At 38.2% G+C, this 20,773-nt stretch overlaps 1 protein-coding gene across 1 annotated transcript in view; it reads left to right on the top strand.

Annotated features, from left to right (window-relative positions):
* ubl3a (ubiquitin-like 3a) overlaps positions 1-20,773 on the top strand; it is a 97,738-nt gene that overhangs the window by 66,239 nt on the left and 10,726 nt on the right. Inside the window, exon 2 of the mRNA XM_060826764.1 lies at positions 9,411-9,519. Within this exon, the coding sequence (XP_060682747.1) occupies positions 9,411-9,519 (109 nt within the window). The remainder of the gene's footprint in view (positions 1-9,410; positions 9,520-20,773) is intronic.

Genomic DNA, 20,773 nt, shown 5'->3' with positions numbered 1-20,773 from the left:
AAGCAGAGTCCTTCATGGTAACCTCAGCCACTATAGGAATTGAACCCATGCTGTTGACATCACTGTGTCATAAGCCATTCAGTCAACTGAGCTAACCATATCTTCTGATTTTCAGTGCATTTTCCCAATCATACTCAGCCATTTGTATCACTTTTCTTCCCTCATAAGTTCCTTTATTCAAATTTAACATCTTTGCTTTAGATTTAACCACCTCACTTTCAAACGTGCAAAGTTCTGTAGTATTGTGGTCACTCATTTCTTCATGTTCTTTTACAATAAGATCATTGATTAAAACTACAGATGTTGGAACTTTTTAAACCTTTTCTCATGATCTAAAGCAGTAGCTCTTAAATATAGTGTTCTAGAAAGTAACCTCTACAAACTGCAGGAATTTATTCTCCACAGCTTTAATATTAAATTGATTTATCCAGTCTATATGCAAATTTTTCACCCTATCTATGTAGCTATAAGCTGCTTTCAACTATGCCTCGTGTCACCATTACTATTTCATGACCTATAAATGTCACGTGTCATTCTGCTTTTTTTTACTCCACTCAAACTGATTTCATGTATTGTTCTTCCACTCTGAGATTCTCACTTAGTCATATACTGATCCTATCTCTTATCATCACAATATGGCTTTATGCACAAGAAATCATGTCTCACATATTTGATTGAGTTTTTTGAAGAAGTAACAAAGAGGATTGATGAGGGCAGAGCGGTAGATGTCTATATGGACTTCAGTAAGGTGCTTGACAAGGTTCCTCATGGGAGACTGGTTAGCAAGGTTAGATCTCATGGAATACAGGAAGAACTCACCATTTGGATACAGAACTGGCTTAAAGGTAGAAGATAGGGTGGTGGATTTTTTTTAGATTAGATTACTTAGTGTGGAAACAGGCCCTTCAGCCCAACAAGTCTACACCGACCCGCCGAAGCGCAACCCACCCAGACCCATACCCTTATGTTTTACCCCTTCACCTAACACTACGGGCAATTTAGCACAGCCAGTTCACCTCACCTGCACATTTTTGGACTGTGGAAGGAAACTGGAGCACCTGGAGGAAACCCACGCAGACACAGGGAGAATGTGCAACCTCCACACAGTCGCCTGAGCTGGGAATTGAACCCGGATCTCTGGAGCTGTGAGGCAACAGTGCTAACCACTGTGCCTTCGTGCTGCCCACAATGTAGGATTGTTTTTCATACTGGAGGCGTGTGATCAGTGGAGTGCCACAAGGATCGGGGCTAGGTACACTACTTTTCCTCATTTATATAAATGATTTGGATGTGAGCATAAGAGGTACAAGTTAGTAAGTTTGCAGATGACACCAAAATTGGAAGTGTAGTGGACATCAAAGAAGGTTACATCAGATTACAACAGGATCTTGACCAGATGAGCCAATGGGCTGAGAAGTGGCAGATAGAGTTTAATTTATATAAATGTGAGGTGCTGCACTTTGAGAAAGCAAATTTTAGCAGGACTTATATACTTAGTGGTAAGGTTCTAGAGAGTATTGCTGAACAAAGAGACCTTGGAGTGCAGGTTCATAGCTCCTTGTAAGATAGACAGGATAGTGAAGAAAACATTTGGTATGCTTCCCTTTATTGGTCAGAGTATTGAGTACAGGGGTTGGGAGGTTATGTCGCGACTGTGTCGAACATTGGTTAGGCCACTGTTGGAATATTGTAGCCAATTCTGGTCTCCTTCCTATCGGAAAGATGTTGTGAAACTTGAAAGGGTTGAGTAAAGATTTACAAGGATGTTGCCAGGGTTGGAGGATTTGAGCTGTAAGGAGAGGCTTAACAGGCTGGGACTGTTTTCCCTCGAGTGTCGGAGGCTGAGGGGTGACCTTTTATAGAGGTTACAAAATTGAGGAGTATAGACTGGATAAATAGACAGTCTTTTCCCTGGGTGGGGGAGTCCAGAACTAGAGGGTATAGGTTTAGGGTGAGAGGCGAAAGATATAAGAGAGACCTAATGGGCAACTTTTTCACACAGAGTGCCAGAGGAAGTGGTGGAGGCTGGTACAATTGCAACACTTAAAAGACATTCGGATGGGTATATGAATAGGAATGGTTTGAGGGATATGGGCCAGGTGCTGGCAGGTGGGACCAAATTGGCTTGGGATATCTGGTCAGTATGGACGAGTTGGACCTAAGGGTCTGTTTCCATGTTGTACATCTCTATGACTCAATGAACTCCAGCTCCTTGCTTGTCTGCCCTTCCAAGATACTGAATACCCTTGCATAGTCAGTTCCCAGACCTCAAAAGCGGCATGGTGGCTCAGTGGTTAGCACTGCTGCCTCAGCACCAGGGACCAGGATTCAATTCCCACCTCAGGCAACTATCTGTGTGTAGTTTGCACATTCTCCCCACGTCTGCGTGGGTTTCCTCTGTATGCTCCGGTTTCTTCCCAACAGTCCAAAGATGTGCGGGTCAGGTGAATTGGCCATGCTAACTTGCCCGTACTGTTAGGTGCATTAGTCAGGGGTAAATGTAGGGGAATGGCTCTGGGTGGGTTCCTCTTCGGCGGTTCGGTGTGGACTTGTTGGGCTGAAGGGCCTGTTTCCACACTGTAGGGAATCTAATCTAATCTAATACAATGTAGCTATGTTTCTGTAATAGCAATTAGTTTATACTCTGTATTTGTGTTTTGATGTGAATAGTGCATACATTCAGGTAAAACATCCTAACCTTTTTCTTTTCGACATTGTTTTTTAATCAAAGGTGGTCAGCTTTGTTAATCGTGTCTTGTCATCTCCCTAGCAGGTTTTCTGTTTCCTGTTACCAAATTTGCTTTCTTTCAGTTTGGGTTATCCCTCAGGTTGCTATTCCCTCAAGCTAGTTTTAAACCACCAATAGCATTATCATCTCTCTAAGAAGATGTTAACTTCAGTCCCGAGTGTATTCCAAATATGGCAAATAATGAAATTTAAGTTCATTTAATGAATCTGGAATTTAAAAATAGACTAATAGTACCATAAAACCCCGATTGATGTAAGAGTCCATCTGGTTCACTAATGTCCTTTAGGGCAGAAAGATCTGCTGTCCTTCCTTGCTTGGATCTGTATGTGACTCTAGGCCCACAGTAATATTAAATTGACTCTTAAATGCTCTCTAAAATGACTGACCAACCCAGTCAGTCATATCAAGCTATTATGAAGTCAAACAGTTAAACGTGGCAGGTGGAAGAGGAGTGGGGTGGTTGGGTGCAGTAGATTGGAGAGAGATTATTAAGTTCATTGGTGTGTTTTCACTTGTTGCTAAAGCTTGGTGTTGAATCTAAGGGGATTAGTGCTTTAAAGATGAATTTAATGTAAGTTATTTGGAAGAATGGAATGCGTATTCTCGATGTTACGTGCAAAAATTGCATTAGTAATTCTAAGAAATCTGACTACCTAAACCAATTTAATTTTCAAATTTAAAATCATTCTGTACTTCTAAACCCAGTATGAAAAATAAACCCCCTGACAGTAATATTTATGTTGTAGCCTTCACAACGCAAAGTCAATCTAACAACATTCCTTCCTCAGCACTGTTTTGAATTGAGTTAAATTTTATTGTCACAAGTACCGAGGTACAATGAAAAGCTTTGTCTTGCGAGCAAAACAGGCAGATCATATAGTTAAATAGCATAGATAAATAAATGATAGGTAAACAGTGGCAAAACAAAAACACAGATACTGGCGAATGCTGAGAGTTTGAGAGTCCATTCAGTATTCTAACAACAGTAGTGTAGAAACTGTTTCTAAATCGGTTGCTGCGTGTTCAGGCTTCTGTACCTTCTACCCAATGGTAGAGGTTATAGAAAAGCATTGTCGGGGTGGGATGGATCTTTGAAAATGCTTTTCAAAGGCCTTTCCTTGACAGTGGGCCTTGTAGAATGGTTTCTATAGATGGGAGATTGGCCTCTGTCATTGTTCAGGCCAAGTTCACCATTCTCTGTAACCATCTCCAATCTTGAATGGTACTGTTGCCACACCAGGTAGTGATACATCCAGACAGAATGCTCTCGATGGCGCACCTATAAAAGTTGGCAAGGGTATTCGCTGTCATGCCAAATTTCTGACCTGCCTGAGGAAGAAGAGATGTTGTTGCGCCTTTGTGACCAGTGCATCCACAAGAAGAATCCAAGAAAGCTTGTTGTGGATGACCACTTCCAAGACTTGGCACTCTTCACTTGTTCCACTTCTGTGCTGTTAATGTGTAGGGGGGCAGGAGTAACATCCCGCTGAAAGTCAATAATGAGTTCCTTGATTTTGCTGGCATTGAGAGCTAGGTTGCTTATGGTTCAACCAAAGGCATCTACTTAAGTTGTTTGTGTAGATACAATTATTCAAAGGAAAGGAATTCCCTTCATCTGCTTATCTTCAATTACAACGCTGAGAGATATTATTGAATTGATTGATATAGCTTTCCTTTCCAGGTTCCTTTTGAATCAGAAAATGTTTGGAATACACTAGTCAAGGCGTGATATGCTGCAGCAAGTTCTCCTCTAAATTTTAAATCTGATTTATTTCTTTGAGAAAAGACATTTATGATTTACCACTTTGACAGTATCATTAGGTCAATAGTTATAGCCACCTTCTTCAGCTTATCGTCAACTAGATCTTTGCCATTTCCAACTTTTTCTTTGTAATTCAAGTTCAAATTATATATGTTAGATAATACTTTTGAAAGTTGGGTGTTATATTCTGACCAGTTGATATCAGAATTTACTTTGAACTGTTATAAAATATGCAGAGCAAACATTGTGACGGACATTGTGGATTTATGTAAGATTATCTTTTTCTTCTAGGCAACAAATCGTGTCACTACTTATTTTTATTCTTCAAGTTCTTTGCACCCCGATCCAAATCCCTACTCCGCTGCCCATCTACTAATAATAACATCAATTCCTATTTCTCTTTTTCTGACCTTTCCACCAAGGGTACCAGCTGAGGACTGACAGCAACTCCTTCATGTCCCATTCACCCCATTTGTGATTTACCACTTGAATAGTAACCAGATGAGCTGTTCATTCCTGATAAGAAGGTCATGGATGACAAGGATTTTCTGTTTTAATCAAAATCTTGCACTGACATTTTCTTTGTGTTATCCTTGTGCTTTAGCAAATGCATAACCAATTTAGTAGTCAATTTAAAAATTGATTTCTTTGAATGAGTTGCTACATAATTGTCATTGTACAAGAATGTTTTTTCTTTGGCTTGCTATATTTGTTTTTCAAATTTAATTAATTTCCTATTCAAATAGCAATCCAAAATAAGATTGATTCTGAATTTGAAATATCAGTAAGACTATTTCCGTAGCCGAGGAAAGAAGTAAGTTTTTTGGTAACCATTATTTCTTATTTACCTCTATCCCGTTCTTATCTGGAAGCGGGAGCACAATGATCATAATTTGCTGGAAGAAAAGAATGTCATGAGGCTACATTGTTAGTGGACTGAGCATATAGATGCCGGATGAATACATTTTAGAAAGAATAAGTACAAATATATTACAAAGTAGGCGATAATCTTTAGAAGGAATGCAAAATTGTAGTTTTAAATTGGGAAGATAAGTCAATTTTTTGTTTAAAAAAGCAAACAAAGGACAGGAGCATTAAATTCTAATATAATGCCAAACTCTCTCGATGTCTAAATTGGACTCCTTACTATAAAGATAATATTAAGACCTTGGAGAGAGTGCAGGAAAGATTCACTTTGATGATATGGATGAGAGTCTTTAGTTATGAGAATGAATGAGAGGAAATGTGATTTTTCCATTTGGAGCCCAGAAGAAGTGATCTAATAGAGGTTTCCAAATTGAGAGGCTTTAATTAAGTGAGGAAAAAGTAATTTTTATTTGCAAATGATCGAGTGTGAATGCTTTTACACAGTTATCTCATGGAGTGCACTACTAGGAACAGTGATGGAAGCAGAATCCATAATAACTTTTAAATGGGAAGTGGATAAATAATTGAGTATCTTAAACTGGCACAGGGGAAGGCTATGAGACTTGATAATCAATCTTTGGGAGCCATTGCAAGTGCACTTTGGCAGTTGGCCTCCCTATGTTTTTTTTAAATGAACTTGTTTGAAAAGACACTTTGACTTGGAGCTACAGTTAGATGTGACTTTCAGGTTCTACTGATAATGAGAGTATTTTTTGAAGCTTTTATTGAGGATGGTTCCAGCAACATGATTCCTACACTCTTGAGTAACCAGCATTATTTAAATGCTAGAATTGAATAATATAATGTTTCGTGTGTTAACATAAAGTAGAATGAAGAAGTGTGCTGTGGTGGAATTGTCAGACCAGAATTATTGCAGACTGAGATGGATCTAATTATCATAATTTTCCCGTGGCTACCGTGATGGTGGAAATCCGATGCTGCACTATGGGTTTGGGTTCGAGACAGTTTGGTCAAGGAGGAGGCAAAATCAGGATTGATTTTGAGTATAGATTCCTAACACTATTTGCTTATTGGTGAAAAATGAGGCCTTTTGTCAAAGCCATTTGTCTCCTATTCATCAGGATAAAGTTAAAAATCACACCACACCAGGTTACAGTCCAACAGTTTTATGGTGACTCATCAGGATGGTTTGCAAGAATACCAAATCAAGAGGGAAACCTCTCCTGCTGATCATTTTGTTACATCCATCTGATTACAGCTCTGCTCGTTTTCAAGTATTTCCCCAATTTCTCCTTTTGAAAGTTCTGCTTCCACTCTCTCAGGCAGCACGTCCCAGATCACATTAACTCGTTACATCAAAACATCTACCCCCTCGACTCCTTTTGTTCAATTCTCTTCACCCTCTGGTGAATGGGCCTCTCGCTGTTGGAAATTGGTTTCTCCCAATCATTTGATTGAAACCCCCTCCCTTTCCTGAGTTTCAACGCCTCATTTAATCTCCCCCTTGTTTACTCAGAGTAGTAGATGCATGGAACGCATTGCCTGCAACAGCTGTAGACTCGCCAACTTTAAGAGCATTTACATGGTCGTTGGATAGGCATGTGGATGAGATATGGAATAGTATAGGTTAGATGGGCTTCAGATTGGTTTCACAGGGTGACGCAACATTAAGGGCTGAAGGGCCTGTACTGCGCTGGAATGATCTATGTTCTAAGTTCGAAAGTCTCTGCATCTTTCAGGTTCCTACCAGTGACTGGTAGATTGTTTTGAATTTATAATAAAGTGATATCTTGTGTGTATTTGCTAAACTTAGGTGTTTTACTCTCTTATCTTAGTAGATATTTTGTGACATTCTAAATGGTGAATGAGAGTTTATGATCTTTCCATGGGGGTTCATTGTAGAAATGAAGGACTTCATAAGAAGTCGCAGTGTTTTCCAATTGGTTCATGGAAATTAGTTCCCATTATACTATCTTTCCTTTTTTTTAATGAAATACCAACAATACTTAGTATCAGCAAAACATTCTATTTAAGCATAATTGCTTAAATAAATCTTAATTCAAAGTCCTGTGTGTTAGTCGTCATGGTGTCAGTCATGAACAATTTCCAGCAGTTGAAAAGACATGTATATGCATTTAGGTTGAAGTTATAATTTTATAGCTTTTGAACCCTCAGTTAAGTTGGCTGTTTAGCATTAGGAATGGCAATCTGTCCACTGAGTCAGTAAGTTATAGGTTGAAGCCTATCTCCAAAGTTTTTAGTTTGTGATGAAGGCAACACTTATGTGCAATACTAAGGGAGTTCTGCACTGGAAAGTTGACATAATTTAGAACCTTGATCTAACACCTCATCTATCTGTCCTCAGGTGGGCAAGCAAAGTTTCATGGAACTTTATACAGAATGGGCATTTCTTGGCATTTTGGTCAATAGTATTTACTGCCTTAATTTATAAAACAAAGAACAAATTACCATATCAGTACTCCATTGGGGTTTGTGGGCGCTTGTAGGGCCTTGTTTGGCTGTTGTGTTAATGTTACATGGGTGATGGTGTTGGCATGGTGATAATATCACGGGACTAGAAATCCGTAAACTCAGGCTATGTCTGGGAAGGAGGGTTCTGATCCCATCATGGTAGGTGGTGAAATCTTAATTCAATAATAAAAACTTTGGAGTTTGGATAAAGCTGGTCTGGTGGCAGTCATGTGACCACTGTTGGTTATTGTAAAACCCATTCTGATTCTTTAATATCCTTTTAGGAAAGGAAATCCGCCATCCATACCTGATTTGGCCTTCCTATGACACTAAACCCACAGCAATGTAATTGGTTCTTAAATGTCTTCTGAGCAATTTGGAGTGAGCAATAAATTCTGACTGAGCAGCAATGTGTACATCACAAGAACAAGTGAAGAAGGTGACTGGAAAGTATTTCTTGGCAAAACACTTTTGGAAATGTTCTAAAGTTATACTTGCCACACAAATGCCAGGCAATGACCGTCTCCAATAAGAGATAGTCTAACCACCACCCCATGATATTCAATGGCATTGCCATCACTGAATCCCCCACTACCAACACCATTAGAGTTACCATTTACCAGAAATGCAACTCAACTGAACTGTGGCTACAAGAGCAGGTCAGAGACTGGGAATCCTACGGTGAATAACTCACCTGACCTTCCAAAACCTGTCCATCATCTGCAAAGCACATGTTAGGGCTATGATGGACTACTCCCCTCTTGCCTGGATGAGTGCAGCTCCAACAACACTCCAGAAGCTTGACACCATCCAAGGCAAAACAGCCTGCTTGATTAGCACTATATCCATAAACATTCACTTCCTCCATCACTGTAGCTCAGTGTCAGCAGTCTATGCTTCTGCACGATTCACTGTATAAATTCATTAAACATCCTTAGACAGCACCTTCAAAACCTATGATCACTTCCATCTAAAAGGAAAGGGGCAACAGATAATGGGAACACCACCACCTGCAAGGCCCCTTCCAAGCCATCTCAGAATCCTGACTTGAAAATATGTCACTGTTCCTTCAGTGTTACTGGTTCAAAATCCTGGGAGCTCTTTTTAATAGCTTTGTGAATCTAACTACAGCACGTGGATTGCTACCGTTCAAGAAGGCAGCTAACCATCACCACCACCTCAAGGGCAACAGGGATGGGGCAATAAATGCCAACCAGTGATGCCCACATCCCACAAGTGAATTTTAAAAAGGCATCTTACAAATAGAAGTTGTTATTCTTCCCCTCCCTGCCATTTCAAGTGTTCCAGTGGCTGGAGAAGCTGAATAATGTTCTTTCATGTACAAGGAGCAGCTTACTGTATATTAATATTTACAGTATTCAATTTAGAGTATTCACTACATTCATGTTGGTGTATGAACTAATGATTTATCTGCTGTTACTGACATTTGATGTTCAGTAGCATTAATTTTGAGCACTAATTATAAATACAGTTGCTTTTTGATGCCATATTGAAGTACTGTCTTTTCCTTTTAAACAGATTAACTTACGACTCATTTTGGTGAGTGGAAAAACAAAAGAATTTCTGTTTTCACCCAATGATTCAGCAGCAGACATTGCCAAACATGTGTATGAAAATTGGCCAATGGGTGAGTAGTTGTCTATAGTATTTGTTGAATCAATCTGGTTCCATTTTATAAATCTAGCTTCATTCCCCTGTAGAATGTCTCAGGCTTTTCTGTACACACAGTTTTCTCCATGTTTCCACTGAATCTATAGTTAAGACAGTAATATCCCTGCATCTTCCCATCCACATATTTATGTGGGTGTTGAATTTCTCTTTCAGACTGTTGAGACATGCTTCTATATGGGAACTGGCTGCAGATGGCAACAAATGGGATTAAGTTTTTTTTTGTAGCTGTATTTGCATATACCTTTTTGTGATCAAGAAACAAGGATTATTAACACTTGGGGTGTGAGAAATGGAGATGTATTTTTCTTAATTTTCATATGGTGAAAAACACTTCCCATTGATATAACCTTTGTGTTTATCTCTAGCATTCCAGACAAGGTTTTATATATTAGAAAATTAAGATATCAAACCTCTTTTTAAGGCTACAGAGATATTTGTATTACCATGGAAATCACTTTCACTGCTGAATACCTTACATCTGTAGGTAATGGTAAGGTAAGATAGGTTATTTGCAACCTACACATGTTTTCTTTAAGATAATAGGGGTTCTTAAAAGGCCACTGGGTGTTTCTAAAGGTTCAGATTCCATCTCAAACATAATAAAACATGAAAGTGCATTATGGAAGGCTTGGGAGAGTATTGACACTATCATAATGTGATAAAATTATAAAAATGCGTTAAAACCTCCGCATCAAAGTTTTTTTTCTGCAGATCAGAATTAATCTTCAGCTCTTCAGTATGATTTTTGTTTTATATTTGATGTGTCAGTCTTGTCGAATTCCTCATGGAATAGTTGCTCCTGCAGAGTGCATAGAGCGAAATGTATGTTTAAGTTGCTATATCAGTTTTTCAAATAAGTTCTTGGAATTTTTTTCTCATTGTGTTCCAATCTAGAAAGGTAATGTGGAAACTAAATTGTGAACAAGTAAATTTGGAATAATTTTGCCTTCACTAAATCTTATTGGTGCAAGACAGAAACCACATCATATAAACTAAAATTCAAAGGGATTGTGACGGTCTCTTTAATGAAATGGGTGAAATGGACAATAATGCTTGTGCTGTTGAAGTAATTTTAAGAAAACCACATCCAGTCTTGTTTAAATAGCTGTAAGAAAACTGGTGTTAACTGTGAAACCAGTAAAGAAGTTGTGAACTCTGCTCCACTTGTCAGAGGTTTTGTGACCCATGTCTCCATATTTGTCACATAAGTTTTTATCTGCTTTAGTTAGAGCTGATATTTTCTAGTAGGTCTTACAGAACATTCTTTCTATCCCCCCCATTTGACAAATCTCATTCTTATGTTTGTACCAAAGCTTTTATTGTATCAGTCTCTTTGAGTGATGAAGAAATCTGGAATTGAACGATCATTTTAAAGATCCAATAAACAAGCAACTAAAATCTGCTAATTGCACACAATAATTTTCCATTTTGATGGTATATCCTGAATAAAAAATAGATTTTAATGAAGAATAGAAAATGCCATTGATTTGTTTTCAGGCCAGTGATTCTTCATCTGAATTGCAAAATGCTATTGATGTGTAACAGGATTTAAGCAAGCGTAGACAGGAAGCAGAGAGCATGTGATGGAATTGAAAGCAGAAGTGGTAAAGCAGAGCCCACTACCAATACCTGCTGTCTGAAGTGGGGATGTGAGATTGTTAAACTTTGTTGGTGAGTCCTGTGTAATGTTAAAAGATTAAATTGGGCCATCTCTCTAAACACTAATATAACATTTAAAGGGTTAAACTGTACTCTCTTCCTCCAGAAGCTGAACATTTCTGGAAATTGGTGGGGTTGACATTCATGCAGGAATGCGGATGACTCCCACTTCATTTAGGCAAACATTTAATATTATTCCTTCTTAGCGAGTTTTGAGGTGATTTATAGCTCAGGTTGAGGTTCTGGATGTAGGTTTGCTCACTGAACTGGAAGGTTAATTTCTAGATGTTTTGTCACCCTATTATGTAACATCTTCAGTGGGCCTCCAGATGAAGCACCGTTGATAATTCCTGCTTTCGATTTATATGTTTGAGTTTCTTTGAGTTGGTGATGCCATTTCCTGTTCTTTTTCTCAGGGGATGGTAGATGGGGTCTAACTCAATGTGTTTGTGATAGAGTTCCAGTTGGAATGCCATGCTTCTAGGAATTCTCGTGTGTATCTCTGGCTTGTCCTAGGATGGATATGTTGTCCCAATCATATTCAAAAAGAACAGGTACCCAATAAACACAGTCCGCAGATTTCTCAGCAACAAACCCAAGCAAGCAGACAAAACGCATCCAGAAACCCTAGTCACTCTCTTCTACATCAAAGATGTCTTGAAAATGATTGCTAGACTACTCAGACCCCTTGATATCATGGTTGTCCACAATCCAACCAACACAGTAAAACAGCACTAATGAACACGAAAAACCCTATACAGACAACAAGTAAAACTAATGTCATTTACAAAATACTGGGTGCAAGGACTGTAACAAACATTACATTGGACAAACAGGCAGAAAACTAGCCACCAGGAGACATGAACACCAACCAGCCACAAAACAACATGATCCTCTCTCACTAGTATCGTTACATACAGATGAGGAAGGACACCATTTCAATTGGGACAACACATCCATCATAGGACAAGCTAAACAGAGACATGTACGAGAATTCTTAGAAGCATGGCATTCCAACCGGAACTCTATCAACAAGCACATTGAGTTCGACCCCATCTACCACACCCTGAGAAAAAAATAACAGGAAATTATATCACCACAGGAAATGACATCACAAACCCAAAGAAACAAACATAGAAAGCAGGAATTGTCAACAGTGCTTTTCCCGGAGGCTCACTGAAGATGTTAACTAGTAGGTTGACGAAATGAACCTTCCAGCTCAGTAAGCAAACCTACATCCAGAGCTGCTCCTACTATTATCAAATTAAACTCTCATTCGGCCCCTTCCATTCAGAAATTCTTTCATAGCCATCCCAGAGCTAATCAGGATCTTTTGTGTGATCATCCCCCAATATTGAAGCAGATCACACCTACATCATCTGGGGAAGTAGCGGATCCAAAAACCATTTGCATGGCTGGTCCAAAGCTAGGACATATCACACCTACATTGTCTTGGGGAATCACGGAGTCAGGAAATTGTTTGCATAACAATTCCCCAGTATTAGGACATTTACATTTACATTATCACTGAGGGTGACCTCATCCTACCGTTGTACCTCGGGTAATGTGGTTATGGTGGGGGGGGTTGGGCGGGGGGGGGAAAGAGGGGGACGAGTGGCAGGAGTCCCTGTAAGCATTACCAACTGACCTGTATAAAGGGGATGTGTTTTCTTTGTTAGGTGTCTCTTTGACTCGACTTTGCACGCCTGTGAAGAAGGTCAAAGGAGGCCACCTAGCTTGTACCGTAACTGTTTGCAGAAGTCGGTCTGTGCAAATTGCATCTCTGGTGTGAAACCATGGAAAAAGAACCTAACACTTGAAGGTTGCCAAGTGCAAATTGAAGGATGAACTGTTTTTATTCCTCAAGTCTCCATTGAACTTCATTGGAACAGTAAAGGAGGTTGGAGAGGTCACTGCAGGAAAGAGATGCAAGCAACCAGTAGATTAGGTTTGCAACCTGACCAGAGATGTTCAGCAAAGTCTACATTTGTTCCCCCTCCTGCCGTTGTAGAGGAGGCTGACTGTAAGACATTGGAACAGAAACAGACCACTCTGTCAGTAGAGTCTACTAACCAGTTAGCTCATGGCTGATTTGATAATCCTCAACTCCACTTTGGTCTTCTACCTATAATCCTTGATTCACATGCGGGTTAAAATCTGTCTGTCTCAGTGTCTGGTATACTTAATATTCCAGCCTTTGCAGACCTCTGCAGTAAAGAATTCCACAAGTTTGCAATGCTTTGAGAGAAGAAATTTCTCCTCATCTCCATATTAAATGGTGACCCCTTATTCTGAGATTCTGTCCTCTGGTCCTAATCACCCTCACGAGGAAACAACCTTTCCGCATCTACCCTCTCCAGATCCCTGCAAATTTTGTAAGTTTTGACAAGGTAATCTCTCATTCTTTTAAACTCCAGTGAGCACAGGTGCAACCTACTCAACCTCTTCTTGTAAAATTCCTCTATACCTGATATCAACCTAAGGAACCCTGCCTGGACTGCCTTTGGTGCCAGTATATTTTTCCTTGATTAAGGAACACAAAGCTATTCACAGTATTGCGACTATGATCTGGTATTGCCTTGTATATATTCTGTTTTAAGACTCCATTCCTTTTGAAATAGAGGCCAACATTCTATTTGCCTTCCCTGTTGTCTGTTGAACCTATCTACTAGCTTTTTATGATTTATTAGTGAGGGCTCCCAAATTCCTCTGTAGCTTTTTGCATTCTGCATTTAAATAATATTTGGTTCCTCTCTTCTTCCTGCCAAAGTACATTACTTTACATTTTCCCACATTTGTGTTCCCCTTGCCAAGTTTTTGCTCATTTGCTAAAACTGCTCATGTCCCTCTTCAGACCGTCATCCTCAGCACTTGCCTTCCCACTTAGTTTTGTGTCATCTGCAAACTTGGCTGTAATGTATTAACTTTCTTCATCCAAGTCATTAATATATATTGTAAATAATTGTGCCTACAACACTGGTCCTGTGACACTTCACTAATTACTGGTTTTCATCCTGAAATTCCCAACTTTCTCCTATTAGTCAATCTGCTGCACATGCTAATATACTCCAACACCATGCACTTTTATTAAGTAGCCTAATGTGTGGTATCTTATTAAACACCTTCTGAAAATCCAAATATATTAGTGCTTTACTTTTATTTATCAAGCTTGTTATCTCTTCAAAATATAATAAATTTGTTCGGAAAAAAATTCCCCTTTATGAAGCTATGCTGACCCTGTTTGATTATCTTATATATTTCTAAATGCTCCACTTTACATCCTTTACAATAGACTCTTAATATTTTCCCACTAACAGATGATAAGCAACTGGTCTATAGTAGTCTTGTTTTGTCTCCTCACCTTTAAAAGTAAAGATGTGGCATTGGCACTTTTGCTATCCTCCAGGATATTTTGAGCAACAAACATTGCACAAAATTGTAAGACACACACACAGATTAGTACTGCACCTGGAACTAGCTTTTGGGACCCTGGATATTATGAAGAAAGGAAGTGAGTGTGCAAATCTAGCATCCAGTGAACTGCACAAAATAATGCCATGGGAAGAGGACCTTAGAATTAATTTAAGATAATTGTTGTGGTCAGTTGGGGAAAAAGGCTCCTTGTCTTTGTGAGCTACTATAGCTGGATGCAGAGGGAGAATAATGTCTAGTTAAAGTGATGCATCCTGCAGCCTTTGGTGAATTTGAGATTTGTCCAACATGGTCAGGAAGAAGAATATCTTTTGGAAAGGCATTGCTGCTGGTAGTGACTTTAAGAAGTTCCCTGAAAAGTACTGGAGGTAGTCACTAAAAATTACTATTCCACTGAAAGGGATAGAAATCCAGTGCAAGCTGGGAGTGAGGGGACTGTTTGCTGTGAGAACTGTTATTCTGTGGAGTCTGTGCTTATGACAAGTCTAAAAGAAGACCCTTCCTTTCTATAGTTTAACTCGTATGTTGCCTATAAAAGCGTATGGAGCCTTGTTTTGTTTTAGCCATTTCTTTCAATAAAACATTTAAAGCATGAAATATTTTTGTCATTCTTTCAACCAACAATTAGAAGTTCGAATTTTTTAGTGTATTCGTTCATAGAATGGATCAGTATTTAGTGCTCATCCCTATTTGCCCAAAGGGCAGTTGAATCAGCCACATTTCTGTGTCTAGAGATATATGTATGCCAGACCCCAGGTACGGACAACTAATTATCTTCCTTAAAGGACATTAGCCCTACTTCTAATGTCAGGTTAACTGGTCTATTGCTCCCTATTTTCACTTTCTCTTTTGTTTTGACAGTGAGATATTTGCTACCTTCCCATCTCCAGGATCCATTTGAAAATGCAAGGAATCACAGAAGATCAAAGCAAATGCATTTATCTCAGTAGTCACCTCTTTTAAAACCATTGGATGTAGGCTCAGGTATAAAGTATATTTGTTGGCTTTTAGTTCAGTTCATTATTTATATTTTATGAAATGTGTTCAATGTCTGATATTTCTCCATTGTAATTTCTCCTGAATCTAAAATTCACTTTCAGTAATTGCTTCATTTTTACAATTCTGCAATTGGGTGGTTGCATGTTTGCTATCAAGCTAACTTTTATTGAATTCAAATTTCACTCTTTGCCATTGTGGAACTCAGACCATGACCCAGAACATTACCCTGGGATTCTGGGTTACTGGACCACTACACTACTACTTCCCTGTTTTAAAAAGACATTGATATCTGCAGGGATTGTTAGGGGATGGGGCTATGAAATAAAAAAAGAGGCAAGAACACTGGTGGCAGCAGTTCATAAGTAATTGCACAGTTTCTAGCTTCAGTATAAAAATCCATAAATTAAAGGAGCATGCAATCAGTGTAATGTAATAAACTAGACTGGACAAAAAGGATTGACTCATTAGTGCTCTTGGGATGGTTCAGGGAATGGTTTCAACAGGCATTCATGTGATAAGGAAGCAGTGAGGGACGATGCTATTTAAGACTTAATATTTTGTTTAGATATCTTGCTAAAGGATCCTTTAACTGAGTATAATATCATTACATTTCATAGTAACTGAGTGTAATGTGGTTGAGTGTGAGACTAGTATCCAAAATATAAATATGGACAATTGCAGAAATATGTGGGATTGAAAAATAAAATTAAACGGTATGATAGTACTTTAATATTTAAATATTAAATAGCAAATATTTAAATAGCAAATTCATAATTTTTAACAAATATGCATTCCCTAAGGAATAAACTCCACTGGAAAAGTGATCCATCCATGGCTAATGAAAAAGTTTAGGAATCACAATAGAGGCTACTGCTGTTGCCAACAAATAGCGACCCATAGGATTAGAAGGATTTTGAGATTTGAGAATTAATAGCCAAGAAACTGACAAAGAAAGTAGAACATGAGAGTAAATTGCAAAGACAAAAAGAAATTGCAAGAATATTTAGAACTGTAAAAAGGAAGTGATTAATGAAAGTGAATATGGGTCCCTTAGAGGCAGCAGGAGAAATTACAGTGGGGAAATGTCAGACATTGAACACACACTTCATGAAGTAGTGGAAAAACGAATTGAACTGAAAGCCAATGAATATACCTTATACCTGAGCCTACATCCAGTGGTTTTCAAGAGGTGGCTATTGAGATATAGACCAATTAGCCTGACTTTAGAAGTAGGGCAAACGCTAAACTTATTGTTCAGCGGAGGATGACAGGGTACTTGGAATATTACATTCCAATTAAACCGTGTTGACATGGGTTTTATAATTGGGAAATTATGTTTGACAGCGCTGTTGTTTTTTTTTTGAGAGTATATTTAGGGAAGGTAAAAGAGATGTGGAATATTTGAATTTTCATAGCTTTTCATAAGGTGTCTCACAAGCCATTGTTGTGCAAGGTTAGAGTTCTTGGGATTAGGAGTAATGTATTAGCCTGCACTGAGAATTGTTTAAAGGATAACAACTGTAGGAAGAAACTAGTCATTTTTGACTTTTAACCAATAGAGAGCTATAAGGATCAGAGCTTACGGTTCCAATAAAGGATCATATTAGACTTAAATATTTGACTCTGTTCTCTCTGCATAATGCTACTGTACCTTCTGAGTTTCTTTTTATTTTTAATGTCAAGCATCTGCATATTTCACTTGTAGTTTTTGTGTTTGGGTATCACTATTTGTAACCTACCTTTAAGTGACTTAGATGAGGGGCTGGTGTATTACATCAATGTTTGCTCAGTTGAGAAATTAAACTGAAAATGACAGAATGCAATGACTATTAATGTAAGTGGATGTGAAAGTGTCAGATGATGTAAAATATGGGGAAATATGATATTTTCACTGTTGCTACTGAAATGGATAAAGGAAAATGGTTTTAAAACATGAGACCCTAAATATTGGATGAGTTGTGTCTCTGATGTCCAAAATTTAACTGAAGCCGGTTGCAGACATATGTGGGATTGAGACAAATTGAGAAATCAGATCAAAAGGTATGACGTTATTTCAGCAACAACAAATATTTAAATAGCTTCATAATCTTGACCAAATATTCCCTTAAATAAGCTTCACTGGAAAAGTAATCCATCTGTGGCTAATGAAAGTTTAAAAATAATATTAGAGGTTAATAATGTTGCCAAATAAAGAAAAGAAAATTGTGCATGTACAGCAAGCAATTGGAAGAGAGGAATGTGTGGTCTTGGCCAACAGTGCAGATAGTGGGGAGGGGATTTGCAATCCTGGAGTAAGGAAGTCTTGCACTGTTTTTGACCACACCTGGAATAGTGAGTTTTTAGTTTAGGTCTTCTATTCACAAAATAATGTACTTGTCTGAGAGGAGATGCAGCCAAGACTTATCAAATTGACTCCTGTGATGAGAGGGCTCTGATTTGCCAATAAAGTAAAATGGGCTTTTATTCTGTGGAATTTGGAAGAATATAACATAGAATGTGATAATGGACACTTCGTCATAATGAAGAAACCAAAGGATCACTGGACCTGAAAATTTAATTCTGCTTTCTCTCCATTTGGATCGTGATGATCTGCTTAGATGTAGTCAGCATTACTTTGTGAATTGGAGGTTTATTTTTGATGAATGTAAGTATAGGGGGTAAGGTACTGTTATAGTTTAAAGACTGACTAAGTGGGCAGAAAACAGTATGAATAAATGGGTCAACCTCACACTGGCAGGCTGTGACTTGTGGGTATTGCAGGAATCAGTACATGGGGTTCCAAATATATATCAATGATTTGGATGTGGAAACCGCATGTAATATTTTCAAATTTGTGAATGACATATAGCTACATGGGAATATATGCTATGAGGAAGGTATGAAGTGGCTTCAAGAAAATTTGGACAGATTTAATGAGTGGGCAAAAATATATTAGATGGATCATAATATGGGAAGAAGGTGAGATCATGCACTTTGATAAGAAGAACAGGTATGCAGTGCATTGCTTAAATGGTAAAGAGGTTAGAAAGTATGGACATACAAAGGATCTGAGTATCTTCACTAAGTTGATGCAGGTGCAGCGAGCTATAAAGAAGGAAATAGTGTGATAGCCTTTATCATGAGAATTTGAGTACAAGAATAGTAAAGACTTGCTTTATTTATGTAGAACCTTGGTCTGAACTGTACATGAAATACAGTGTGTGGTTTTGTTCCCTGTACCTCCAGGAAGTATTGGATCAAGGGAATGCAGTAAATATTCACTAGACTTGTTCCTGGGATGACAGGACTGTCCTGTGAAGAGGGCTTAGGAAAATCTAACCTGGATTCTGTAGAAATTGGAGGAATATTTTTGGAATAATTTTAAGGAATATATTAAAGCATTGGCTTTAATTTTCCAAAACTTGTTAGATTCGGGAGGTACCTTTAGACTAGAAAATAGCTATTCAAAAAGTGAGGGAGGCAGAAAACGGGAAGCTACACACCGTTTTGCTTTATCTGCCATAGGGACAATGTTAGAACCTATTATTGAATAGGGCACTTGGATAAATTTGGCCAACGTGGTTTTGTCAAGGGAAATTTATTGGAGTTCTTTGAAGAAGCAACAGATGAAAGGAACCAGTGACTGGTTGATGTATTGAGAGTTCCAGAAGACATTTACATTTTGATAAAGTGCCTAATCAAAGATTATTGCAAAAAATAAAAGCTAACAGAGTTTCTGGCATTGGAAGAAGTTTGACTTCCTAACAGGAAGCAGAATAATAGTAATAAATGGCTCTTTTTCAGGCTATTAGGATGTCATGAGTGGAGTGCCTTAGGGATCAGTGCTGAGGCCTCAATATTGCGAAATTTATATAAATGAAGGGACCAAAAGTATGATAGCTAAATTTGTTAATTACACAAAGATTAAAAAATGCAGTGTGAAGAGAACATACAGAGTTACAAGGGGAAATAGAACAAACTTTTTTATTATCCATCACACATGGGACTGGGAATGTGCTGATTGATCAAATATTCAGGTTGATCAAGAGGTCCACAAAATCAATGTAAAAACACACCCTAAGTAATGCAAACATAATGCAGTGGGTATGCACTTCACTATTGTACTTTATTTACAGCATAAATGACTTCAGTTTTATTTGAAGCAAATTTTCATTAATATTTAATGGCAGAGAACCTTATCACTTGTACCCTTGGACATTGTGGAGATTGTAATATTACAGTAAACTTTGCAGTATTTGAAGTAGATGATTTTTATTGATTTATCAAGAGTGTTGATTCATAAGGTGCCAGTTAAAACAAAATTTGCTTAAGTTGTGTAAGTGATTTAGATGAATATCTAGCAAATGAAGTACAATATGGGAAAGTGTGAAGTTTTTTGATTTTTGCAGAAAGATTTTAAGCAGTAGCATATTATCTAAATGATGAGAGGAAGCACAGTTTGAAATGTGAAGAGATTGGGGTACCCTGGGGGTGCATGAATTGCAGAAGGTTAGAATGTAGATACAGCAGGTAATCAGGAAAGCTTTTTTTTCATTGCAAGTGAAATTGAATATGAGAATAAGGAGATTATGCTTCAGTCATACTTGGCACTGGTAAGGTTGCATCTGGAGCAATGTATACAGTGCTAGTCTCTACTTATGAAAGGATGATAATATGTTGGAAGTAATTTAGAGCAGGTTTCCTGGATTAATAACTGGAATAAGCAAATTGTGTGACTTTTCCTTGTAAGGCATTCTAGGCCTCTATGTATCCTCTGGATTTAGAAGAGTCAGAGGTAACTCAGTTTAAATATACAAATCCTGAGAGGACTTCACTAAGTTATACGTGTTAAGAGTCCCCTCTGATGGGAGAATCTAGAACTAGGGGTTCACTGTTTAAAAATAAGGGGTTGCTTTTTTTAAAAGCAGAGACTAGGAAACGCTTTCCTCTGAGAGTTAGGTGTCTTTGGAATTCCCTTCCTCAGAAGGGAGTGAATGCAGAATCTTTAAATACACAGGGGGTGAAGGATTATCAGGGATATGCAGAGTTGAGGTTGAACTCCAATCACCTGTAATTCTATTGGATGGCGGAGCAGGCTTGAGTTGCTGAATGGTCTCCTCTTGTTCCTTATTAGTATCTCA

This window comes from Hemiscyllium ocellatum, chromosome 6 (assembly GCF_020745735.1).
Source record: "Hemiscyllium ocellatum isolate sHemOce1 chromosome 6, sHemOce1.pat.X.cur, whole genome shotgun sequence".
Classification (NCBI taxonomy): Eukaryota; Metazoa; Chordata; class Chondrichthyes; order Orectolobiformes; family Hemiscylliidae; genus Hemiscyllium; species Hemiscyllium ocellatum.
The sequence above is the reverse complement of the archived record's forward strand: the minus strand, read 5'-3'. Positions and strand labels throughout refer to the sequence as shown.